The 27,896-nt window shown below is 43.7% G+C and overlaps 1 protein-coding gene across 1 annotated transcript; it reads right to left on the bottom strand.

The window, feature by feature from the left end:
* Positions 1 to 7,964: 7,964 nt before the first annotated feature.
* LOC144260143 (MARVEL domain-containing protein 3-like) lies at positions 7,965 to 26,817 on the bottom strand. The gene is made up of 3 exons (XM_077808703.1): positions 26,702 to 26,817; positions 22,357 to 22,526; positions 7,965 to 8,662 (listed from the first exon to the last, which is right to left on the bottom strand). Exons 1-3 carry the CDS (start codon positions 26,815 to 26,817, stop codon positions 7,965 to 7,967), a joined length of 984 nt encoding a protein of 327 aa, XP_077664829.1.
* Positions 26,818 to 27,896: the final 1,079 nt, after the last annotated feature.

The raw sequence follows: 27,896 nt of genomic DNA, 5'->3' as shown, positions 1-27,896 counted from the left end.
AATATGGCTTTCTGTTGTTTCTAGATGCAGATGTCAATCACTAGCTCACCAAATTGCCTGAGTGAGGGTATTTCTGGGTACAGATTCCACTCTGCTTAATCCATCTTCTGCTATAATAAATCTTGGTATTCATCTTAGCTCTTGATATGGAGTGCGCATAAAGATAGGAAACTTTGCTCTGGTCAGGACAGGACAGGAGAAGTTGATTTTTTTTTTTCCTCCCTGAGTTGGAATGATCATGTTTCCCTTAGTTTATGTAAAACTCCCTCAGACACATTGATCCTCAAGCAGAACAAGTCTTTTATCCATGGAAAGAAAAGCACCCTGAAGCTTTAGTAAATCATTGTGTTTCAACTGGTGGATGCTCTGGATTGAAAGAGTGCAGGGGAAAGGTACCAGAAGAAATTGAGACTTGAATGAGCCCCCAGTATTCGTCCCAGCTGGCATTTTGATATAAGGCTTACTCTTCCTGATGCACTAATGGGTGGATCCCTTCAAAAAAAAAAATTTTTGTCTACACTTGGTTGAGGGAGTGGAGAATATATGATGGGGCCTTGATCTCTGCCAGTGGATGTGATGGGGTGAGATGGAGGGGGATAGCAAGAATTACTGAACAGGTCTCATAGGAGCTCTGGTTCATTGAAGCACATCTGTCATGAGATCAGGATTCTCAATAGGCTCCAGTAAGAACTGGATTTTGTACGAGACACCACTTGTTTTCCTTTGTGGCCATAATCTTCTGTTAATATTCTTCTGAGATGAGAGCTAGTACCTGATAGTATTAATCTTCAGTCCAGGCCTGTGATAGACATATGGTGTGAGGGAAGTTAATTATGAATCCAAGATATTCCAGAAATGGTATCCTTCTGTTTGCCTCAGCACTCTCTCTGTACAGAACCCTGACCAGAAAAATTGTCCAGGAAGAGATGAAAGTGAATTTCCTTCTTCCTTAAAGCCAATTTTAATAATACCATTATCCTAGAGAGGGACCCTGAGTACACTTTCAGCTCAAATGGTCTTCCTTCTCTTCTTCTCTACCCCTTCCCCCACCCCCCAACTTCTTTCACTGCCATCTATATGTAAAATAGAAGAATTGTCCATGGGATCATAAAATGGAAATGTGTAGATAAACCTTCTTTAGAAATTATTCAGATGCCCTGTTTGTCCTAGATTCAGAAGTTAGAAATAAGATGTGGACCGGGTTGTGTAGCTCCAGTCTGAAGTGATGGATGGCTTCATTCATGTCCTGGAATTTCCATGGTTTGAGTTTGAGAATGGGACAAAGGTGTTCCTGTGATTCTTGCTCCTAAGGTACCTTCCTTGCCCAATGGATCCAGAAACCTCACCATGACCAAAGCTGTATGTAGCCTTTTGCTCCCAAACTGGTATGTCTAATTGGGAGTCATGAAAATAGCTGTGAGGCAACTGAGAGCAGCTACTCACCTGACCTCAGCACCTTGCACTTGTTCTAGCAACAACTTGCTGAATGGTATTGTTTCCGGTTGTACTTCATGGACTGCTTCAACTTGCCATTTACCCCGTATTTCTTTCAATAGTGTCTGGCAGGAGCTAGGATAGTAAGTCCACTTCCAATGACTGAATAGCCTCAGCTGTCCGTAAAGTTTCTCACTGTATCGCTAAGAGGGCTGGGAACTGAATTGCTTGAGCATCTGATCTCAAGGTGCCATATAGCACCCGTATAGCTGCGTGAAACAGATTTGTATCCCACTATCTTATTTAGGGAGATGCTGTTAGGCTTGTGGGATTTTTAGGTTGAGAGGGACCGTACTGCCAACCTCCAATACCATTCCTTGTGAAAACTGAGTAATGTGGATGTCAGATAACAGTTCATAATTTTTGGTGGGGGGTCCGTCTGATGCTCCCTTAGTTTTTCAAGACCAAATAAGGGGCCTGAGGCGATACTTTCCTGGATTTGGTTGCCTGTGAATGGCCTGTATAGTGAGGAGGCTGCTCTTCTAACTAAAAATCTCCCTCAGTTAGAAAAAGAGACTCTGATCCTCAGGGGAAAATAACCACAGTTACCTTCAGTACTGACACCAGGTTGAATTTTCACACCGAGGAGCCTTCTGGCCATATAAAATGGAGGATGGGGGACAAGAAATAAATGGTGAGTCAAGGGGTCCCTTACTGCCTGCTTGTTCTTCTACATCTGGGCTCCTGTATCTCTCATCACTCCATGGCCAGCAGCTGGGGGGAGGGGTTGAGGTGTTGGTGAGGCATGGCAGTTTGAGAAACTGGAAACAATAACCTGGGCTTCAGGGAATGGTGAACCAAAGCAGCAAGGAATGACATCCCAGTAGGTAAGTCATGGCAACATAAAGTGGCAGATGGGGGATGACAGACTGATACTCTCCCAGTCTTTTAGTGGTGGAAGGAAATCCTATCCCTCTGTTACATCTTCCTAGGCAGCATGAAGAGGGGTGTAGTTTATCTAGGGCAATTGCAGGCCTCCTAAGCATAGTTTCACAGGACGGTGCCTGAGAATCCACCCTTTGGGGGATGGAGGGTTTGGGGGCTGAAGGGGAGAGATTTGGGTTTTTTTATACATATATGTATATATTAGTAGTATTATTTGACTCTGATTTTTGTACAGGTGGCTTTCCTCCCCTAAGGCAGAAGAATTTCCATTTTGTGTATGTGCGCTCAAGAACATGTCCAGAGAAGTTTCATGTCTATGACCTGGTCTTTTCTGCAGTGATCTGCCATACAGCACTCCATGAAGGTGAGCTGGGAAAATAGCACTGATATTTATTTCCCTCTTTAGGAGTTTGTCCCCATAATCCTGCTTCAGAGAGGGGAGGGAAGCGGGGTTCAGAGACTGCTCCAAAAATATTTCCAGTGGCTAGCGATCTCCCTGTCCTCCTAGAGACTGAATTTGTCTCATCTTCCCCAGACAGGCCTCTTCTGGGAATGTTGGCCTGGGTCTCAGCAATGGTCTCCAAGAAGTTTTACCCCATCTATTGTATGGTATTCCACTGGGGCAGTGGCGGTGGTGAAATGTTGGCGGTGTCAGCAGGGGAGATGCATTCATCAGCTTAAACAAGATTTGATCATTAATTATCTTCAATTTAGACCAAATGATGAATCTTGAACTCATGTTATTTCCATCTTAACTTATGGATGTGAAAACTGGAAATCAACTGAAGGTATGGCCGCGTGTCTCCATACCTTCGAAAGCAAATGCCTCAGGAAAATGCTAGATATTGAATGGAATGAATTTATAACCAGTGCTGAGATAAGTCAGTTAACCTCTTATCTGAAAAAGACCATGGAAATATTTGGGAAGTGAGGTAAGAATGAAGCCAGAGCATCTGCATGGCAGGCATGCTATTGGGCAGATGGAGTAATACCCAAAAGGGACCCTGTGAAAGAATTCCACTGTTGTACGCTACACAGAGGGAAAACTTATGGGATGGTAGGTAGGGGACATAGTGGCCCAGGATAGGCAGGGATGGCAGGGCCTTGTTTGTGCCCTCGGTGACATCTAACAGTGCAGAGAGGGTTCCGACTCAGTGGTGAAGAGAGCTGGGCCTAAATAACCCAGACTGCACTCTCCAAAGTTGGCAGCATCCATTCATGTCCTCCAACTGCGATTGGCCAGAAAGCAAAGGGTGGGGGGAAGCAGCTGAGCTACATAGAGGCATGTGCCTGCTGATGCAAGACGTAGGGACTTGAGCCTTCACTCCCCTCAAGGAGATGCAGGAGTGGGGGGCTGCTTGCCCTGAAGCCAGTTCTCTTCTAATCCTGTCTGGCTTCTTTCCTGCTGGGGAAGGAGGATGGACTGAGGCAACCCACCTGGCATAAGCTGAAAGAGAGAACTGCACTCTGCCCCCAGAGCCACCCAAGCTCCCTGGTGAAGGAGATGCAGGCCCTTCCCTTTTGTTTCTTTTTTCTCTGTCTGGCTTCTCCGTGAAGCATGCATAGCCACCAGCCATTGCACAGGTACCTCAGAAGGAGGAACAGAGCTGAGGAGCCAATCACCCCAAAAAATCAAATACAGCTGGGAATTAGATAGAAACACTGAGCCAAACTGTTAATCTAAACTTCTGAAAAGGTTTGGAGTTTCTCTCTCAGGAAAGCTCTGCACCAGGGAGGCCTGCCTGAGTCGCCAGGCACTGGGGAGTGACTGACAGGTCTCATTCTGCCCCAAAGCTGCAAGCAGTCTGATGTATCCATTGTAATGTATCTGTGGACCTTAGCACAATGAATGTGTTTAATGAAAAATGTCTGTTGCTAAAAAGGACAAGTAGGACAGTGACATCAATATAAAAAAGGAAAACAATATACTAGCTGGGAGACTGGGGCTGAGAACTAGTTTGACAGAGGGCAGGACGTGAGAGGAGCTAGATCTGGTAAGGAGCTGACGTGCATGGGAGACTGGGACTGGGCAAAGAGAGGGGGACAAGTAGCCAGGCAAGGGGGGATACTGAGATTGCATGAGCAGACCAGGGAGGGAGATTGGGACTGCGAGCCAGTGGGGATAGGAAATCTGGAAGTGGGTGAGATGACTGGAGGATAGCGCTTGGGAGAGATGGATCAGGTAAGGAGAGAGAAGAAAGATTAGGAGTGGCTGGGCATGAGGGGACTGGCTAGGTGAGAATGGGTCTGGGACAACGAGCTTGGAGTGGGGAAGAGAAAGCACTTGAATACACAAAAGGGGCAAAGAAGAAAGTTCATGCTCGGGGGAGGTGGGGGAATAGGCCCACTAAGAGCACACACTCCTCCATAGCCTGGAATGAAACCCTCATTGGAGTCTCACCATTCCTTTGCCAGTGGTTTTCACAGCTGTTTGCTGAGAGCAAAGTGTCCCAGTCCCTGCTAGTGTTGGTCCATGCAGAGAATGACTGCCTACTGCTGCCATAATTTACTCCATTGATGCAAGTGATAGAGGTCTGTGTGGCAGATCTAAGGGTTCCAGCACTGCTGGTGACCCATGTAAGTATCAATATGATGCCACATGATGGAATTTGCTGTTCTGATTTTTTTTAAAAAAAAATCCTAGATTACATACAAAAATCCTTTAAAATAATAAGGTTGCAAAGTCAAGCTGTCAAAAGTTAGGAAATACCACATTTAAGGTTGCCTGTGCAATCTTAACTCGACTCCCTTGTGATTATGCATGATGATAGTCCTAATTAATTATTGTATTCCCCACCCCCATAGGATCCCTTCATTCAGTGCACAGGTGGACCTGCTCTGGGGATGAATCAGTGTTGTGTAATGAAGGAGATGGTTGTCTGTAGGACCCCTGCTTCATTTATTTCAGAAACTGAAGATGTGTAGCATAAAGGGTTGCAGGAAGAGAAGGGATGGTCTCATGGTTAAGCCAGCTGAATGCTGCCCTGGAAAATTGGGTTCTATCCCTGCCTCTGCCACAGAGTTCCTATGTGATGCTGGGTAAGTTGCTTAAACCAGACTTTTCACAGGTGGTCTCTATTTCTGTGTTCCTCATTTTCTGGGTGCCAGACTTGAGACCCTGGGATCTGGTTTGCAGAAGTGCTAAGTGCTCACAGCTTCAAGTGAAGTCAATGTGAACTGTGCTTGGAACATATAAAGTGCTATATAAAGTACTCTGGAAAAAACAGGTCCTAGGCATCTCTAAATTAGTGGATACTTTTTGACCTTGTGCTCTTTGTACCTCAGTTTGCTATCTGTAAAATGGGAATAATACCACCTCATGTCAGGGGCATTGTGAAAATAAATTGTTTGTGAAGCACTCTAATACTGCAGTGATAAGCACCATACAAAAGCTGATGTAGAAATTATTTAATGCCTGCTCTGAAGACAAAATTATGAGTGTGCAGTAAATAACCCATGAAGCCATAGGTTTGCATGAAGAGAAAACAAGCTATTGAATAGCTGCTTCTTCAGTGAGCACTGTCCATTCTATGTACTGAATAAGGCAGAGGTTTTGCAGACAAAAAAGTATGTGATTAAAGACACTGTCATTGTACATATACAGAGCAAAATCAAATTAAGGTTGCACAGGCAACCTTAATTGTGGCATTTCCTAACTTGCCAGTGCTTGATAAGTGCAACCTTAATGTTTTCTTAACGTATTTTTTGTGTGTAATTTTAAAAGGTATAGAATATGATCATGTAACTACAGTCTGTACCACAATTTATATGCACAATGGGGCAGCAGACTTGAGAGCGCTTGTGCAGCCTTAAATTTGGAATCTCCTGATTCAAGTGCAAAATTGAGTTGCGATGGGTATTATTCCTAGTAATAGATTTGCCAGTGGTAGACCGTTATGCCCAGTGGAAGGCATTCTGGTCTGGAGCAATAAGCACAGGGTTGGAAGTTAAGAGATCCTGAGTCCTAATCATCCTTCTGCCACTGACCGATTTATTGAGGGGTTTGGTTAAGTCACTTCACCTGTTTTCCCCAATCTGTAAAATGGGGATTACATTTATCCACCTTATAGGGGTATTCTGAGGTTTAATTTAACATCTGTTCAGTACTTTGAACACATACAGCTTTATATAAACACTAAATATTATTGCTAAGTCCATTCAGACACATCTGCACTGTCCAGAACTTAATATTAACATTTTGTTTGTATGGATTATACATCAAACATCACAATAATTATTGTAATATATGTGGCTGCATATCAAACTATTCCAGTATGAAAAGAGGGCTTCATCTGAATAATGACTCTGCTTTCAGCTTTGCCTGGATGAAAGAGCACAGCTAGGATAATAGCCTTTTCCACATGTTGACATAATCATGATGTGATTCAACAACGCTTTTGCTTTCCCTTTCATCTTTGCTGTATAGTGATCTGTTTGCTCTGCTTCAAACAGAGGACTCTTGAAGATGTTTTCTTAAATGATGATAATTTTTTTGACCCAGGGAGTGTTTAATTACTGCTGTGCTTCAGAGTTTTTCATGCAAAGATGTTGGAGGGGCATGTGCATTTGTCACTCGGTTACAGCTTTTCTCTGGGGAAAAAACCTGATTTTAATACCCAAAGGGAGTCAGTATGTTCAAGTGTATGTATGTATTTGTCTAGCATTCATCCCCTCATTCCTGTGTTTTGAAGTTTGCAAACTGCCCTTCGTTCAGGGGAATACTGACTCAGACCTATTGGGCCCAGTTCTGATGTTTCACTGTTTGTAAATTCAGATTAACTCCACTAGGGTCAGTTATGTGGACATAAAAAACCATTGCGTTTGGAACTGTAGTTAACTCCTGTCTGCAAAATTCCTCAGGGAGCAGTGTAATCAGGGTGTAAATGGGGGTCACTTTGGATAGATAGTGGGAGTTTAAAGCCTTTCCCTAGATTAGTAGCATGGTAGCAGCCCAGGCAAGGGAGTCAAGTAGCAATTTAGGCCCTGATTCAGTGTGATACTTAGAAACATTCTTATCTTTGTTAGTAGACCTCACTGAAGTCAACAGGACTTACTCACAAACTTAGTTAGGCTTAAGTACCTTTCTGAATAGGGGCCTAAATCTATTAGCTGGAAGCGCTGATAGATTATTAACCTCTTATATGGGCTGGCAGCTGGAGGGGAAGAAGAAATGAAATTCCCACCCTCCTAGTTGGGGTTACATCTATACAAAGGAAACTTTAACAAAAATAATTCTCCTACCACCATTAACTAGTTCAGCTCCCCCAGTGTGAACATGCTGCTGGTGTTTACTAGAGTCAGTTGGATCGGCTCTGAGCAGGGTTGAACTATTGAAACAGTATATATTTTTACACTGAAAATAGACTGAAGTAATCGGTGCAACCATCTAAAATTAAAATTTATTGTGACAAAGTATACATTTTATTACATCATAAAATCAACAATTAATGCTGTACATGTGTACATTATGCTCAGTATGATACAGATGGTCTGTACTAAAAAAACCCCTAAAAATATCAGATCTGGTGTCTGCCCATCACTGGAGTTTATGCTCCCTGGCACTGCACTGAGTTCCATGACAGATTCTACACCAGTGTTGCTAAGGTCTGTGCATTGTGAGTGCTTTTGGGGCTTCTGTAGTCCTTTTGGTATTCTCTCTCTCTGTAGCTGTTCTCAAGGCTGTACTGAGTCCTGGTCATCTGGCTCCGAAAGGCCCGTACATTTCGAATGGTGAGTGCACAGATCACAGAACTTGGGAAGTATAAACAAGCAGCAACAATGCCAAACAGGCTGACAGCTGCATCACCCCCCTGAACCTCGCAGTTCATCCAGGTGTACCCACGGCGTGCATACAGTCTTTCCCTCTTCTTGCATGTGTCTGTGGAGTTCACCTGGATGATAAAGTGTAAGTAAAGGCCAACAGCTGCAATATACCCCATACAAGCCAGCATGTCAAAGGCACATTCTGCCACAAGCATCTTCACAGAGAGGCGATCAATGGGTTTTGCCCCAACGACAAGGAACAGGAGTGTAAATGCTGCTAATGTCAGGCTGAAGGCTACTCCCCCATACACACAAGGGGCTCTCATCTGGCTGAAATGCATGTCCAGGTCTCTCACCTCCTGGAACTCGGTTCCTTCAAATGGGCTGTAAAATGAACCAATGTTGAAAGAGCCCACTCCCAAACCTCCCATAGAAGTGAAGCCTGCAATAGCTGCCTGGGAGGCTCCAACACAGATCAGCACTAGAATGTTGACGGTAATTTCAACGAACTTCAAAATACCTGCAGGAAGAAAAGGGTGAATGAATTAAATATTGTATTTGTGTAAATGGCGGGGGCGGGGGGGAAGGGAACCAAGACATTTTAAACTACAGAGAGATCATATTGAGCTTTTCTCCTCAGGGGAGGCTACAGAAAAAGCCCTCCTTTCACTTTAATTAATGTATTTCAGAGCCTGAGCAAGATGGCTTTTTCTTCTTTTTCTGTAATTTGATAGTGCACTTGATAAGTGGATCATGCAAGAAAAATTCATGAAGATTTTTACAGTGTTGCTTGTGCTGTGATGAAGAAAAGGTAACAGCACCAACAGGTTGTATTTGGTACTCTAGCTGCTTGACACACAACCACACGGAATTGGAGCTGTCCATCTGAACAAAACTGTGAACAAGATTTTTTAAAAATCTCCAAGCTCTTAGTGACTTTTTTGAAAAATTCAGGCCATTTACTGGATCCCTAAGTATGCATTTAGCAACCTTACTTAAGGAGCCTGTTTTTAAAAATGTTTGGCCTCTTATTTGCTGGATCTAATCTAAATCAAACAGGGTTTTTAAAATCATATTTAAGGAGACACTTGTTCAACCCGTGTGCCTCAACTGACCTCCTTTTAAAGGGAAGTAAATCCTATGATTCTTGGCTTGTCTTACTTAACTCCCACTTTTAAAAGCTAAAACTGTATGAAAAAGTTCTTCTAGGCTGACCATCTTCCTCCTCTTGTTTAAAAATAAATAATGGCATGGACTTTAAGTAAAGGAACAGCATTTGGATAATTTGACTCTTGTTTGTCTGTCACAAAGTAACAAAAGTAAAGCTGAAGTTCTTCAATTTCAAACCGTCCACCGTTGCAATGGCAATTTTATGAAGAGATACCATTTAACGTTTACCTTCCAATCCATCACCAAGCTGACAGGAAAAGGACCTTTTTGTAGAAAGGATTCCCAGACCCCTGCTGCTAGTAGTGGGCCATATATCTGTATTCTAAAAGTGTTTTAAAAATCAGAACTACATGTAACTTTTCCATAGCAAGGCTATAGGGGTTGATGGCTGTCCATCGGATATCACTTCCTGGAGCATAACTGCATGTTAAGTGTATGCAATCCAACTGAATCCTGGCATTTCAAAAGGGCATTTTAATCAGCTGGTTGCTCCCCAATGCAAGATAAGTCATAGATATAACATGTAGCTCATCTTAAAGTGGTTTACAAAATATATCCACACAGCACAACAAATACCTTCATCCTGGTGTTTGGAAAATGAGAACAGTTTGGGAGGAGAGAAAATTTTGCTCAAGATCACCAAGGCAAAACCTTGCTGTACAAGGAAGTGTAATAGGATTTTTAATGTCCATCCAGGGAAGACCGCTTTCATATCAAAGGTTAACACCCATACACAAGACTGCATAGAACTCAGTTTATCTATCTTGCAATGTTGAACTGTATGTCAGGCATTGAACCAGTACCTCTAGGGAATTCAGGTATTTCTGTCTTTGTTTAGATACTCTCCCACCTCTCAAAACACGGATAAAACAGGCCTGACCAAATAAAATGGCCTGTTTTTATTAAATCTACATTTTTCTACTTACTAATTCAGTCTTTACTGTTTTGTCTTACTCCATTAAAAAGGACTGTTTATTTTTTCTGAAAAAATGCTGTAGTTTGGATCCTGCTCACTTCAAGCACTGAGCCTCCTAAAATGTAAATAGTCTTAGAGGAAGAGACCGTACAGAATTTAAGTGTTAATCTTATGTGATGACATCACCTTAAACAATGAATTCAAGGTCTTGTAAAGTGCTGGTTCGAGCCAGTGATGCATGTAATACCACTATTTTATTTAGTGTGTGATGTAGGTGGTATTTTAGATCTTACTGCATATTTTAAAATCTCCAGGATGGTAAATGTGAAGTTGTGAAGAATTTTTCATGGGTCTAAGTAAATAATTATAATGTAGAATTTGAAAAATATTAAATACTTTAACATAGTGTGTCTGCTTCTGTGCTGTGCAGAGCTAGTCCTTCAATATGTATGTAGTAGTAATGATCAGCTCATTAACCACTAGAGGGCAGACTAAGCTTAGTAAACCTTTTATTGCAGTTAAATTTGAAGCTTCGGGAGGCCAAACCCGTAGTGTAGCAAACATGCTGCACCTCCTAACTTCTGAATGTAATTACTGAGTCTCTAAGGCTCCTCTTACCCCCACCCACCATTCTTTGCAGCAATAAGTGAATACAGGCTAAATGTAAGAAGCTTGCCAAAATGGTCCTGCATTTACTGGCCATTACAAAGTGGGACACAAATCGCAAGAAGCCTACAGACTTTCACTTTATGCTGCCAAAATCATCTGTGTTGCATTTCCCTGCTGTTATCTAGCCAGCTGCTCTCTGTTGCTGTCAGATCTGTATGAGCTTGCAAAGAAAGGAATGAAGCAGCACAACAAGGATTAGACTATGGAACATCCTTCCTCTTGCTAGGCTGTGTTGTTCTAGAAACCTTTGTTGCACTTTGGAAAGTGGGATTTCCTGGTGCAGAACCAACTGTGCTCTTCCAGGGTTTTTCAGACCTTTTCACTGAGCTGTACAATAGCATGAAAATTACTGAACCCAATCTACAATGTTGTGGTGCCTGTAGTTTACTATGTAATTGCAATGGGCCTGATTCTGACCCACTGATTTCAGTACAGTATGAGTAAGGGTAGCAGATCTGGCCCTTGTCCAGCAGGAGAGGACATGGATTGAGGTCACTACATGTGTAACCATCTCTGACAGTAATAGGAGTTGCTTTATGGCAGGTTGTGAATTCTATTTCCACAAAGGCAAGAAATTCAGGTTAGACAGGTTTGTGTGTCTGTACGATTTTAACACTGAACTCCCACAATGCTGACTTTCTGAGGAATTTGGGCTCGGCTTCATGGAACCAAGTTCACTGTACTTGAGTCAACACCACAGGCAGTCTTCCAGTGACCCTCTACTTCCCAGTTACTTGCAATATATTCAGACTGACTGTAAAATGGCCAAATATCCACAGCTCTCCTAAATCAAAGAAAAAAAAAAAATTCTGCTCCAGGGCAGAACAGGCAGCTGTGAATTACAGGGCTAGGTTTTGTCTAAGTAATAAACAGCTAAAGCAAACCTGAGGGGCAAATGGAGATTAGAACTCTGGATTAAGAGCCCTTCTCAGTCTGACTTCCTTCAAAGTATACACACCACATTGATCAGAGTACTCTATCCAAGCCCTGCACGGTTTCTCAGCCCCTCTTGTTCCTTCTCTGACCTCATTTATTGCTGCCTCCAAGAGAAACTCCCAAGCTGCTGCTCCTGCCCTCCAGTTCCACCCAGGCAGGAGTCTGCTTATGTGAGGTACATTTTGTAAAGTTTTCCCATGGCAGCCACGCAGGTGCCTGTGGGATGGGCGCTCTAGTGCGCTCAGCCTACTGTCGGTTTCAACACCCCACGTCGGTTACACTGCGCAGGAGTCCATGGCCCTGTGGTGAGAACACCAGCTGATGCACCTTGTCCGAACAAGGGCTTGCAATATCACCAATGCTTGCAGAGCTACACTATTCTGAACAATAAGAAAATATTACAAAAAATCCCCTATGTACACAAGGCTTGGTGTTTGCTCGTTTAAACCTAGTCTCCAACTTTCGGCACCAGTACAAGCAAGGGTGTAGATCAGAGGTGGGGAAACTACAGCCCGCGGGCCCCTCTGGCCGGGCCCCTGAGCGCCTGGCCCAGGAGGCTCGCCCCTGGTCCCTCCCCCACAGCCTCAGCACGCAGTTGCAGAGCCACGGCCTGACCTGGTGCTCTGGGCGGCTTGGCTGCAGCACTGCCAGCCACCAGCGCTCCAGGCATCACAGTAAGGGGGTAGGGAGCAGGGGGGGTTGGATAGAGGGTGGGGGGGTTGGGGAGGGTGGTCAGGGCAGGGGGGTGTGGATAGGGGTCGGGGCGGCCAGAGGGTGGGGAACGGGGGCTGGGGGGGGGTAGTCAGGAAGGAGATGAGGGTTGGATGGGGCAAGGGTTCCAGGGGGCAAATCAGGAATGAGAGGGGGGTTGGATGAGGCGGCAGGGGGCAGTCAGGGGACAGGGAGCAGGAAGTGGTGGATGGGGTAGGAGTCCTGGGGGGCCATCAGGGGATGGGGGGGTTGGATGGGGCAGGGGGCGAGAAGCAGTGGAGGGGCGGGTCAGATAGGAGGCGGGGGCTGGACCACACCTGGCTGTTTGGGGCAACACAGCCTCCCCTAACCAGCCCTCCATACAATTTTGGAAACCCAATGTAGCCCTCAGGCCAAAAAGTTTGCCCACTCCTGGTGTAGATGCAAGCCCTGATACTGTTGCTGAGGAATGAGCACTAAACATGCCAATTTAGTGGGTCTTGCCCCCCGTGCTCAGGCTCTAACTGATCACCATATAGATGGTCAGGAAGGAATTGTCCCCCAGGTCACATTGGCAGAAACCTGGGAGGAAGGGGTGTGGGGGAGAGGGAATGGGGGGTTTTGCCTTTCTCTGCAGCATGGGACACAAGTCATTTGTTGGTCTGAATTAGTGCAAGTGGTGGATTCTCTGTAACTTGAAGTCTTTAAATCAAGATTTGAGGACTTCAGTATCACAGCCAGATGTTCTGGGTCTACCACAGGAGTGGGTGGGTGAGGTTCTGTATACTGTGATATGCGGGAGGTCAGACTAGGTGATCATGGTCATCCCTTTTGGCCTTAAAGTCTAAGCATGTGGTGCAGCTTGAGTATTTCCACGTCAAGCAGCAAGGTCTCAGGTTTTGCCTAGAGTAGGATTTACAGGTGTGCTGTTAAGACATGCTAGCTAACTCCTTCTAATAGTCTAGTGTAAACAAAGCAGAGTTTAACTCGTGCTAAGATGGTGAGTTAAAGCCTATGAGGCTTTGACATTCCACTTTACCGTGTGTTAAAGTCTATGCTGCCTAGTCTACTTTCAGGTTTCAGAGTAGCAGCCGTGTTAGTCTGTATCCGCAAAGAGAACGGGAGTACTTGTGGCACCTTAGAGACTAACAAATTTATTAGAGCATAAGCTTTCGTGGGCTACAGCCCACTTCTTCGGATGCATAGAATGGAACATATAGTAAGAAGATATATATACACATACAGAGAAGGTGGAAGTTGCCCTAAAAACTGTAAGAGGTTAATTAATTAAGATGAGCTGTTATCAGCAGGAGAAGAAAACTTTTGTAGTGATAATCAAGATGGCCCATTTAGACAGCTGACAAGAAGGTGTGAGGATACTTAACATAGGGAAATAGATTCAATATGTGTAATGACCCAGCCACTCCCAGTCTCTATTCAAACCCAAGTTATTAGTATCAAGTTCGCATATTAATTGAAGCTTCCAAAACAGACTCCAGTGAGAAACTTCTGAGCTTGAATGTTAGATGGGGTGGGATCTGAGTTACTACAGAGAATTCTTTCCTGGGTATCTGGCTGCTGAACCTTGCCCACATGCTCAGGGTTCAGCTGATCGCCATATTTGGGGTCAGGAAAGAATTTTCCTCCAGGGCAGATTGGAAGAGGCTCTGGGGGTTTTTCGCCTTCCTCTGCGGTATGGGGGGCCCGGGTCACTTGCTGGAGGATTCTCTGCACCTTGAAGTCTTTAAACCATGATTTGAGGACTTCAATAGCTCAGACATAGGTGAGAGGTTTATTGCAGGAGTGGGTGGGTGAGATTCCGTGGCCTGCATTGTGCAGAAGGTCAAACTAGATGGTCATAATGGTCCCTTCTGACCTTAATATCTATGAGTCTATGAACCTGGTAGGTCAGGGGTGGGAGAACTTTTTGGCCTGAGGGCCACATTAGGATTCCGAAATTGTATGGAGGGCAGGGTAGGAAAGGCTGTGCCTTCCCAAACAGCCTGGCCCCTGCCGTCTATTTGCCCCCTCAAAACTCCTGACCCATCCAACCCCCCTGCTCCTTGTCTACTGACTGCCCCCCTGGACCTCCCCCCGCATTCAACCCCCTCCTTCTCCCTGTCCCCTGACTGCCCCGACCCCTATCCACATCCCCACCCCCTGACGGGACTCCCACGCCTGTCCAACACCCCCTGTTCCCCATCCCCTGACTGCCCCCTGGGACTCCCTGCCCCTTATCCAAGTCCCCCACTCCCCACCCCCTTACCAGGCCGCTGAGAGAACCAGGACCGGCAGCCATGCTGCTGCGCAGTCTTGAGCACCGGGGCAGGCCGGCGGCTCTCGCTGCCGCGCTGCCTGGCAGAAGCTCATGGCCCTGCCGCCCAGAGTGCTGGCGGCATGGCGAGCTGAGGCTGCAGGGGAGGAAGGACAGCTGGGGAGGGACTGGGAGCTAGCCTCCCCAGCCGGGAGCTCAAGGGCTGGACAGGAAGGTCCCATGGGCCACAGTTTGCCCACCTCTGTGGTAGGTTAAACAAAGATGTATTGTTGCAGTCTGTGGTGTAGAATGTGAAGACCGTTCTGAAAGCCTTAAAGGAAAATGACCCTTTTTTAACTTCAGAATAATCTTGGACTATCTCAACTAATGGTATTGAACTTTTTAAAAAAAATAAGATAACATTCATCATGAAAGCTAAAAAATATACAGGGTCTAAGCCAAAGCCCATGGAAGTCAACAGACTCTCCCTTGTGTTGCAAGGATCAAACAGTGTATCTTTTAATAGTACCCTTATTGAAAAGTTCTGTAGAATTTAATAATGTAACTGTTCTATATTTTAATGGCACTATTTATGCATGATGCAAAATTCGTGTAGAAGGTGTATCACTATTATATAGGTTTTAGAGTAGTTTCTGCAGATGGATATTCAATTTCTGTTGAACCCTGATAGATTTTCCTTATGAAAGTTGGTAGGACTTTTTCATAAATCCTCATGAAATCTTGACCACACCCAGACCAGGTAAGTCTATAGCTCCCCTGTACCTGAAACTGAACTCTAGTTACTACTCCACCTAACCTCATCCCTTACATCATGTCCCGGAATACTTGTCACTTCCTCCCCTCCCCCGGCCTCTTCTTGGTTCTTTTTTCCTCCTCCTGTTTTTCACTTCTGTGAATTTTTTTTAAAACTTTGTGTTTTGCTCCTCTTTCCCTACTTGTCTGCCTACTCTGACCCTCACCTGAACAGTGTGTATTACTGTATTTGGGTTGGGCAGTATTCACTGGTGGCCCCGTAAGTGCCACGCTATATATGTGGTGGCTGAACTGAATGTGAAAACTTGGGCCAGTGAGCTACTGCATAAATCTGCAGCCCTGTGCACATGAGCTATTCCTGTGGCAGGCTCCATTAGGGGCTGTTATAAAAGCAGGGAAGAGAGAGAGGTCAGATGTGAATTGGTCAGCTCAAGGGTTAAATAGCTCAACAGTCCATTTTAAATTCCCTGAGCCAGAGAGTCTCCCTCATTTGAAACAGAGATTTTAAAAAAAGGAGGTTGGCTTTTGGTTTTTAAAGGTAACTTTTTAAAAAGGCCCGTATTCTGACAACATACATGCAATTGCAGAAGCAGGAGTCAAACAGTTCTACAAAGGACTCCGGATGTAGAACCACTCTTGCCAATAAACAGGTTGCACTCCACAGAGTAAAGTTACCGCTGAGGCTTGAGGCTTTACAGTCACCTCTGTGCTGCAGCAGCTGGATTGAGAGAGGACGGGGGAGATGGAAAGTTAAGTAAATCTGACAGAAGAAAGGAGAGATTTTTTAAAAACACCAAGGGAAAGAAGGGACACGTCAGTGAAAGCAAAAACAGGTGAGGAGGATGAAGAGGAACAGAACGAAAGGGCAGACAGAGGAGAGGAGGTCATTATAAAAACAGGGGACGGGGTGGGAGGTAACGAAGGAAAAGAAAGCAGCAGACTTAGAAAGGTAACATTCTAAAAATAATTTAATAAAGCTGGATGCCTCCATATTGTAATAAAGTTGCATGTTCACGTGAGTGTGTTTTTGTGTTGTACACCTTACGTGTACATATGCATGAGGTGTGATCCTGCTGCTATTGACATCAACAGCAAAAGTCCCGCTGTCTCTAATGGTGCAGGATCAGACCAATAGAAAACATACTATGTAAAAAAACCACCCACCCTGCAGTTCAGATGTTCCCTTTCCAGTGGTGCTCTTCTTTCTATGGATCTTGCTAAAACATTTTTAATGGGGTAATACTTAAAAAGCACTCAGGTTCCAGGAGGCAATGTAATGACAAAAATTAATAACTGAGCCTGGGAAGTTCAAGGGAGCCTAAGGGAGTTAGGTACCTAAATACCACTGAATTAAAATGGAATCCAGGTGCCTAACTCCTGACAGAGAAAAATTAGTCAAAATTTGGAAAATTACAAAATTTGATGTATCCGCTCTAGTCAGAAGAGAAGCAATAGCACTATCCTTTTAATATTTGTAAAATGTCCCTTGTTAGTGAAGATAACAATCTTGCTTAGAAGCCTCAAGTGACTCCTCCTGATATCCTGGTAATTCTCAAGTTCATATGCAGGGATTGTTCTATTCCCCACATCCGCCCTGCCCCAGAGACCATTTTCTCCCATAGGAGAAGTTTTCCCATACTGCCAAGAACTTACTCCAAGTCCTACAGTTTGAAACTCATGCCTGTACTGCATCTATGGCATACTTGGGACTTGCAGGACTGTCCAGGCAATACTGGTCCCTAAGTGATGAAGTGCTAGCGCGATATTAACTTCATGCTCCAGTACCACATAGCGCTAAGCAGTAGCTGCATCGTATGGACTGACAGCAACATGGCAAATAACTTCAGGCCACTTGGGGGATCAGGACATCTTAACCTTTTTCATGGTTCTTGCCTGAGCTTATTCCAGGTCCTGCCTTCTACTTACTCTCTCCATCCACTATTTTCCCTGATACTTTCTACAAAAGTGGGAACGGCTTCTGAACACTTTCCCTATTTGCTGCTTCTGTGACTGCTTCAGGGACGAATTTTGCATTGAAGTTGAAGCAGATGAGAAGGTCACACACCAAATCTTGGGCCCTGTAACAATGGATCCCAACCTAATAACATCACAGAGAGGCCTACATTTATTTTAACTAGCACTGGGCACTTGCAATAGCACTTCCTGTTGTGTGTTTCAAGTACCGAGATTTTTCACCCAGAGCTCTTTCTAGAAGGTGACAAGTAAATATCTCCCTGGTGCTGGAACAAATATGCTGAGTTGGCATGAGAGAGGCACCTTTCCCCAGCTCTTTTTACGATCGCTCCTCCTAAATGAACTTTATTAAACGGTCCTTAGTAACTAGAAGATATTCTGATAGTTACTGCTTTTGAATTAGCATCCCTGGCAGAAGCTGGGGCAGGCCAGGGGAACCTGTATGCTGGGACATCTTGTTAAATCAGGAAAACCTAGGTTGTAGAACCAATGCCACAGCAGCGACAGTGGACCCTGTTACACAATATGCTCTTTCTTTCTCTCCTTTCTTTCTTTCTTTCTCTCTTTCTCTTTCTTTCTTTCTTTTTGTAATTAGTTTATCCTCTTCTCAGGAAAAATGTTATAGCTAAACTTAATAAATACATAAGTAAGCTGACTGGGAACAGTACTAGTCTGTTGGGGTGATTACCTCTGAGCGTGATTATACTTGTTATAGGAAATAATTATTTTTATTCTAATTGTTAGGAGTTTGGCTCAAGTGTGGGGAATCTCAGCCTGACATGATCATAAAAAATAAGATACTCCTAAATGGGCATAATAAAAGTTGCGAACTTAACCGATCCATTCTAGTTTGGTCCATCAAGCATAATGGACAGTGTCATTCTTTTTTCCTTTTAGAGGTTGTATAAATTAGTGACATCATGGAGTAGTATCAGATGTCTACCTAGTAGATCATACCTGCTTTGCTACTGTCACCCAAGGCCACAGCAGGAAAGTCACTTCAGCTCTTAGCCTCAGTTTTCCCATCTCTGAAAATGGAGGCAATACTCAGCACACCCTTGGAAGATCAATAATTTGTGCTGATACTGTGTTTTGAACATCAAGCTGTGCAAAGAGCTGATTTTTCAGTTCTCTGGCAGTTCCAAAATATTAAAAAGAGATTTAGTTTCAGATCAAATAGTTTCATTCAACCCAAAACAAAACACTTTTGTTTTGATTTTGAGCTTTTTATCATTTAATGAAATTAAGAGAAATTTCAAAAGTAGTTACAAATGCTGTGTATTAGGTAAATTGTAAGTAACTATTGCAAAAAGTAGTTCCTTAATTTACAGTAAGTCTTCATTTAAGTGTCACCATCATTGTAAATTTTTCTTTCATATCCCCATATCAAATATGGGATTTTTAGAGGCACCATTACCTTGAAATCTAGTCAGTTAAAATACATCTCAAGGTGAATAATTTTTGGTGTTAACACTAGTCCCCCAAGATCCCCTACCAATCCTTGTGGGATAATCTCACTTTCCTATTTTTTCAATCGTTTTCTCTCCTTCTCTGAAAGATCCTTGCAAATGTGGGAAACTGACTATACAGGGGAGGACAGTAAAGTTATATACACACACTGCTATTAAGTGCACAAGATTTATAACAGAAAAGTAGTGAAGAGTACAGACTCTTCCAGTTATAGTGGCATTACATGTTACTTGTAACAACACCAGATAAAAAAAAATCAGATATCTGATTTTTTTAAATAAAGTTGATAATATCTCAAGTCAGTATAAATTAATATATAAAGGATTTTGTCTTTTTGAAACAGCTTTTTTTACATTTTTAGGTTGATTATTTTGCATTTTAGCTGAGCATTTATTAATTGATTGTTTAATGTATATTGTCATCAAATACCAATATTGTAAAATAATTTGTCAGTGGCTAATTCCATTATATAGTTTTTTGCTGCACCGAATCCATTGGTTTGTCAAGCCTTCAACGCTTTTCCCCAAAAATTACACTGGGAGTAATTAGTCATTAGTTCCTAGAGCAGTACCATCCTCTCACAGGCGGTGCTAGTTTGAATACCAATGATATCTAAAATTGAGGCAGGTAAATGTGACTGGAAGAATGGGATTCACAGGTAATAATAGATCTTGCCTTACTCAGTATTAATATAGTTAGCTACCATAGTTTGTTCACATAATTGTATTAATTCACATTTTGACTATTGTACTTGACAGAATAATAAAAGCAATATGAAACAGATCTTGATACAGATACATTGCTCTGATAGGTTTTATATTTTAATAAAGTAAGAGGGGCATGGTTTTGTCTTGATACATAATGCAATATCTGTATGGACCATTTTAGCATCACAAGAAACAGTATTTCTCTGCAATAATTTTTATAATTTCTGAATTTTAAGAAACTTTTGGAATTAGATCCATTTGTTTTGCACAATATTTTTCATTTGACAGCTGGAAAGAGGCGAACGGATAAAGGTGGCTTGAAAAGGTCAAAGGGATGATATAGTTCAGGAAAATTATTGTGACTGCAAACCATAAGTCTTGAAAATGTGTGATACCTAGGGGGTGAAAGATAAAAATGTAATAGGAAAAGGCTTGTGTTTCCAAAAACAAAAGTTTAAGGAAAGGAAGAGCCCCATCCTGCAAAAAAAAAAAAAGAAAGAAAAAGAAAGAAAAAAAGAAAAAGAAAAACCAGGTGAAAGAAAAATTAAATTTCTTTAAGAGGATCCTCTTGTGTGCCTTGCTCCTTCCTACATGTTAGAAATAGAATGTAAGGATATTTTAACTACTATTCTTATTTCTTCTGTCTCCCTCCACACACTGCTTTAAAGAGAAAAAACTGAAAACTTAAGTGGCATCAAATGTTAGGGGAAAAGTCAGTTTTAGGTGGTAGCTTTCTTTTATTGACTCCAGTACTGGGTGGTTTTTTTTTTTTTTAAACAATGAACACAAAAGGAGGAGAGAGAACAGCAAGAGATGGAAAAATGCAGTTCTTTTCTCTAGTGCTTGGAGTTCAGTTTTTGGAAGGCCATAGCACAAACCAATTGGCCTCTTCTAGGCCCCCATTTTAATCCCCTGCCTCTGAGTAGGCTGCCAACTTTGACTGACTGAATTCCTGGCGGTTTTGTCACCTGACATTATCTTTAATTAAAGATTCATCTTTAATTCCTGGAGACTCCAGGACAATCCTGGAGGATTGGCAACCATAGCTCTGAGGGAAAAAAAATCTCTCTGGTCTGAGCAAGGCAAAGATCTTGAGAGATCTGGTCATTTGGGAATCTTTTTGCTGTGACTAGTTTGGCAAGCCAAGTGTGCAAGGATTAGCCTGGTCATGGATGGCTAAACAAAATAGAAGACAGAGGAATAAGGTGAGAGTAGAAAGTAAAACAATAGGATAGCAGGAGCTCTCAATTCACACATTAGGTCAGGGGACTCAAACACGTGGCCTGCATGCGGCCCACAGAGTTATTTCCTGTGGCCGGCCATAGCTCCCTTCAACCTCCCCCCAAGCGCGCCATGTCCCCGTTCTTCCACCTACCTCCCAGCACTTCCCGCCACCAAACAGCTGTTTGGCTGCACTTAGGACTTTCCAGGGGGGAGAAGCGGGGACACAAGGCACTCAGGGGAGGAGTTGGGGAAGGGATTGGGATGGGGGTGGAGCAGGGCAGGGCCTCATGGAAGGGGTGGAGTGGGGGCAGGGCTGGGAGCAGGAGGGGCTTTTGTAACTTTGTATGAAAAGGTGTCAGTGATGTGACCCTCAGGCCAATGTACTAGTCCTCATGTGGCCCTTGTTGTGAATTGAGTTTGAGATCCCTGCATTAGGTGTTGCTCAGGAAACAGCCGTGGAGAAGATGTTATTTGGCTCCCTGTTCTGGTCTGAGCAGCGCTTATTTCAGAATCGGGGAAAAGAGTGTTCAGCTGTGTGGTGCTAATTTCCTGAGTCTGAACATGTGATGGTGGAGATAATTCATGTGGTAAGGATACCTCAGTTTCTAGATATTCCACAGAAAATGTCTAAAGGGAGCAGCAACACCCCCAGAGAGAAACGGACTATCGTAAAACAGAAAGATGCCAGTTCTGCTTGTCTGACGAGAACAGGAGCGATGAGGCTTATTCCAGACCAACCAAGCTGCGTATATTTATCATTAAATCCGTATATGGCCTAGATTCATCAGGAGACTTAGGTGCCCAGAAAATCACTGGATTCACAAAACCCGAGTTTAGCTCCTAGGCTCCCTATACAACAAGCTCTCCTGTTGAAGCTGTTCCACTGTGGATAAATACTTAAGTCATTGGAGCAGGAGGACTGGCCCCTGGGTGCTCTACTTACCAGGCTGTACAGTCACTCATACTTGCTCTGGCTCTCTATCTTGGGCCCAATGATTCAGAGTGATTCCTTAACGCAAAATTCCATGTTTTAAGGTGGCATATAAAGGCTTAGGGGCCTAAAAATGCAAATAGGTGCCTTGAGCAATTTACAAAAGCATCTAAGCAGCCTAGAGGCCTAACTCCCATTGAAAGTCAGTGGGAGTTTGGTGCCAAACTCAGGTACTTTTGTGAATCTGACTAGGGGCCTATTTGCATCTTCAGGCATATCTTTGTAAATCTGGCCCATAGACATTTAATAAGACCAATAACTGAATGGCAGCTATGCCATTCATGAATTAGTCTCCCTGGACGTTGTTATTCAGTCCCCTCCCTCTTTTGTCCCTCAGCCTGAGTTTGTTGTGTTTATGAATCAGGATGTCTGATTGAAACAAGGACATAAATCTGTGAAGAGACACATGGAAGGTAAGCCAAAATAAAAATCCACATACCTCTCTTTGAGCATAGGTTATTACATTTCTCTGAAAAGGTCTCTTTCTCAGGATTATAATGTGATGGTGAATCGATATATTCATGAGTTGATAGTGTGTTTTTTTGGTACAGGTCTGAATTAGCAGTAGAAGGTCTCGAGTGTTGGTTGCCAGGAATCCCTTGTGTTGATCTGCAAATGGGGTAGGAGTAAAGGATTATCTATAGGAGACAGCACAGTCTAATATTTTTGGACAAGTGCATCAAAAGAGTATTAGTTTTAGTTTCTGGAATTTTTGCTAACTGACTTGTTTCACTGCTATGAGTGATCCCTTTTGTTTACAGACATTTGATCAAATGAGATCTGTTTGCAAGAGTGTTCGTGAAATGTATCACCTGCTTGCACAAATAAATATTCACAATGTTTTGTGAATATTACACCGATTTTGAAAAACTTTAATTATTCACATCATAAGTCCATTCAACTATTGCTAATGCTTTTGTGTAATTTGCAAAAAGAAAAGAGGAAGTGGGTGGAACTCTGTTTCTGAATACCAGTGATCACTCATCTGCCATGACAAGCAAATACTCAATTACCAGCCCATGGACAAACCAGAGGCTAAAGTTTTCTGTAACATTTGCACATAACAAACAAATCTGTAAATAAGCACCACCAATTTGTGAATAAGCAATGTATCTCATGCATATTTGCAATTTACTGCATTTCACAATGATTCTTTTACAAGAATACAAAAGCATGGCATTAAAACCAGAATATAAAATATTTCATGACAGTAACATTGTATCTACTCACATTCTCCTTTTTACAATTTTACAAGATCTGGTATGATCTAGTCTCTCCCCCTTTCTCTGAACTCCTTTCCAATTTAAGAATATCTTTCTGGTGAGGAAGTACTACAGCAATGAATGCAATATTCCAGCTGTGGTAGCACCAGTGTCAATGCGTACGATTACCGCCTTTCTGCTTGCATATCCAAAATGGCACTGGCCATTTTGTTGCCTTATCATACTGTAAACTCATCTATGAATAATGCTTTTCTACCATTTATGGTGGACTAGGAAACTATACCCCATCCTGGCAGATATTGGCCTGACTTCATTCATTTCCTCAGCTGGACTACAGCAATGCAATACGCTGGGGCACGAAACTATTAGTCCTTAGTTTAGTCCAGCTAGTTCAGTATATCTCCTCAGTAACCTAAGCTATTATTAATACACCTGTCTGCCACTTTTCCCATAGAATAGCAAGTTCCAGGTCTTAGTTCTTTATCTTCAAGGATCAAAATGGCTTGGACCCAGGAGAACTAAAAAATTTCCTGAAGCTCTGGTATGAGGTCAGTGGTCAATAACTCCACCCCTCTGTCACAACAGAACTTACATTCCCCTCTCCCCCTTTGTGACAGAATCTGTGCAGGAGACAGCTTTCTTGGGGGGCAGGTTTGAAACTGTAGAACAAATCCCCACAGGAACTAAGGATCATCACAAGAATTCCCAAGGCAAGTAAGGATTATCACAAGCCTCACACCTTCTGCTCTGAGGGGAAAGCATGCTTCTCTGACCTGTGTTCTCTAATGTACAGACGTAGGAGCATGAACTTAAGCCCTATCAAACCAAAACACAATGCTTCCCTACAACTAAAACACAGTTCTCCCTCAAGGAGGATGAGAGAATGGACTTCATGTGACCGATATTGCACATATTTCAGTGCACTACTGAAAGGCTCTCCACCACTATAGTTATGAGGATGGAATAAAAAACTGTATAGAACAGAACATGTCTAATATGGTGTCTTATTATTCTTAGATTCCCTTCAGCATTATTATGTCAAAATTTCTCCTTCCAACTGAACATCTGTCTGAGATTACTTATCCACAGGTCTATTAGCCTGCATTTTTCCTCAACTGAATTTAGTTTCATTTTCTGATCTCTAAGTTCTTTTACATTTCTCTGTCCTCCTAAAACTCCATGAATTTAACGTAATCCACAAATATCAGTTAACCTGGATGTGTAAGCAAAAGCATCTTCACTCTCTAGAGAATTAAGTGATTTTTCACTCTAGTTCTTTAACTTTAATCAAAAATTTTCTGACTTTTGTCCTGGATCTTGGGGAGCTGCCTGACAAACTAAACTGTTTATAAAATCTCTCAGCTAACTCGAAAGCAATCCCTTTAATACTTCTGATACTGTGCTACTTGCCAGGAACGTTGATATTCAAAAAGAGAGAGTGATACAAGTTCCAAACGAAATATAGCCTTTTTCTGATACTTTTGTAATTTTCTAGCAGTTTCTTTTCCTGTCCACCGTGCTCCCATTCTTCTCTGTGGGTTGGACTCTCAGTCTGCACTACATGTCCAACGATGCAACACTTTCTCCCATCTTGGTGAGGGGAGGTGGTGTGTTTATTATAGGACTCTATGGCCATGGGGCATCATGGGAAATATAGCCTGGCCAGAAAGCTAAACCCGCAGAGAAGAGTGGGATCACTAGGCATCACAACTACACTCCCCTGATGCACTGAAATGTCATTTTGTATCAAAGTATTTTGCTTTTCAGATGAAAACCGTTTCCTTCCCAATTTTCCACATCCTTTCAAAAATTGTCAGTGGTACAGTAAGTTCATCAGCAAATTTTCTTAATATCTTAAAATTCACATCAGCTGGACCGGGTGATTATTTTAAAGACGGCTGCTACCCTGAAACCTATATTCTTTACCTATTTTATTCCCTCTCCTCTTTACCATCAGTTACAGGGATTGTCTTGTTGGAATATTTTTTTTCCTCCCTGTTAAATATAGATTTTAAAGACTTCAGTATTTCAGCCTTTTTAAACCATAATTACAATCATTCTGCTCCCCTGCATCCTCCCCTTTTTATTTTATTAATGGTCCTGAAAATTCATTGTCTCCTCCTCTGTCAAATGCAGTAGAATAAGCCAGGCTGCACCCCAGTATGGTCTAGGCTGGAAGGGCTGGACAGGGAGAGCGCAAAACATGCCAGTTTCTGAAGCCACCCCAAACTTCTAGATTAGCTAGGGTTGCCAGGCGTCTGGTTTTTGACCGGAATGCCGGATCAAAAAGGGACCCTGGCGATGCTGGTCAGCATCACTGACCAGGCCATTAAAAGTCCAGGTGGCAGCACAGCGGGGCTAAGGCAGACTCCCTGCCTGCCCTGGCTCCATGCGGCTCCTGGAAGTGGGCAACATGCCCCTGTGGCCCCTAAGTGCAGGGGTGGCTGGGGAGGCTTCGCACACTCTCCCCACCCCAAGTGCCGGCTCCACAGCTACCATTGGCTGGGAACCAAGGCCAATGGGAGCTGTGCGGGTGGTGCTTGCAGGTGAGGGCAGTTCACAGAGCCCCCTAACCGTCCCTCTGCCTAGGAGCTGCAGAGATGTGCCTGCAGCCCTCACCCCCTCCTGCATCCCAAACCCCTCATCCCTGGCCTCACCCCAGAGCTCGCACTCCCAGCTGGAGCCCTCACCCCCTCCCACACCCCAACCCCCTGCCCCAGCCTGGAGCACCCTCCTGCACCCCTCATCCCTAGTCCCACCCCGGAGCCCACACCCTGAACCCCTCATTTCTGGCCGCATCCCCAGCAGGAGCCTGCACCCCAACCCAGTGCCGCAGCCTGGTGAAAATGAGTAAGTGAGCAAGGGTTGGGGAAAGCGAGCGATGGAGGGAGTGGGAGATGGAGTCAGCAGGGGGCAAGGGTGTTCAGTTTTCTGCAGTCAGAAAGTTGGCAACCCTACCATTAGCTGCTTCACATGTTGCACCACATCTACCGCAGACATTGAGGCCTTGCTGACACACTAACACTGGTTTACTAAAGAGTGACTACACATGTTTACAGTAGTTTATTTTGGTTTAGGTTAAACCTGTTCCTAGTTGAAAAAAGTGTTCACTCAGCCTTAGCATCTGTTCAATTAAACGGCATCTTCAGTTAAACCAGTGCAACTCTGCATGTAGACAAGCCTGCTCCAATTGCCACCTCTGGGAAGACCAGGCCATGACCCCCCTCCTTGGTCATATGACCCAGCCACATCTTCTCATGCCCACAACTCAGCTCTTCCCATCTTCCTTCTCCACCTCCATGACTCAGCCTCACCGCCTTCCTTTCCTGCCAGCCCACATGACCTAGTTCTCCCTCAACATAGTTCTTTAGTCAAAGAATGTTTAATTAGACTCCTTAAAACTTCCAACAGCAAAATAATTCCGTCACAGTTCTGAATGTGGCATATTCACATTTCTGAATTTCAAAGCTGAATATGTCTTTCCTGGTATTGTAATAACCACAACATGAATGTAAAACAAACAAGCTCCGCACCCCATAGTGAGGGACAAAGGAGACATACCTTCCATTGAATGGGTATGGCTTTTTAGCTCTTCTCTCCTCATGGTGTCTGTCAGATCTGTGGCTCTCATAATATTGGTGCTGCTTATTGAGGTGAGGTGTCTCAGCATCAGCCATCTTGTTTTTCACATGTATTTCTTCTTGCTGAACTCTTCTGAGCTAGAGAGATAAAACCAATTCAGTTTATAGTTCTAATTACTCATTGACCAGCATTTACACAAAATGATCACCTCTGAATTAGTTAGGATTTCAGTAAAGTGATTGAGAAGTACAGTGTTGGGGAAGGGAGGGGAGGGTAAGGAAACTGTCCTTAGTCCATGAGTAAGATGTAGCTTCTCAACAAGGAAGTAAGTTCCCCTCCTTTTACTTTTCCATTGCCAAGTAACTTTGACTTTTCTGCGTTCAACAGTACAGGTATTTAAACAGATTTTTCTTCTCTCCTAGCCTGAGTACAAGGACAATGCATATCGTCCTCCTGTGTTCTTATATAAAGCATATCTCAAGACTCCTGTAATGGTGTCTTTTTGTATAAGACATTAAGCATAGGAAATGCACACCTACCTATTTAGGTCTGCATTGTGTGCATATGTGGTTCTCCCTGACTTTACTAGGAGCCATGTACATCTGAGAGCAAAATTTATCCCTGCTAGTATGTTTAAGGAGAGAACACAAATGCCCTTTAAAGGGAGGATTATAGTTCTGTCTATAGCACGGGTGGGCAAACTTTTTGGCCCGAGACCACGTCTAGGTATAGAAACTGTATGGCGGGCCATGAATGCTCACAAAATTGGGGTTGGGGTGTGGGAGAGGGTGAGGGCTCTGGGGTGGGGCCAGGAATGAGTTCAGGGTGTGGGAGGGGGCTCCAGACTGGGGCGGGGGTTGGGACATGGGGGGGTGTGTGTGTGCAGGCTCTGGGGTGAAGCTGGAGATGAGGGGTTGGGGTGCAGAACGGTTCTCTGGTCTGGGACCAAGGGGCTCAGAGAGCAGGAGGGGGATCAGGGCTGGGGTTGGGGCACAGGAAGGGTTCAGGGGTGCAGGCTCCGAGTGGCACTTACCTCAAGCAGCTCCCAGAAGCAGTGGCATGTCCCCCCTCCGGCTCCTATGTGGAGATGTGGTCAGGTAGCTCTGTGCGCTGCCCCATCCGCAGGTGCCACCTCTGCAACTCCCATTGGCTGCTGTTCCTGGCCAATGGGAGC

Source organism: Eretmochelys imbricata, chromosome 2 (genome assembly GCF_965152235.1).
Source record: "Eretmochelys imbricata isolate rEreImb1 chromosome 2, rEreImb1.hap1, whole genome shotgun sequence".
Classification (NCBI taxonomy): domain Eukaryota; kingdom Metazoa; phylum Chordata; order Testudines; family Cheloniidae; genus Eretmochelys; species Eretmochelys imbricata.
This window is presented reverse-complemented; position numbering and strand designations above follow the sequence as displayed.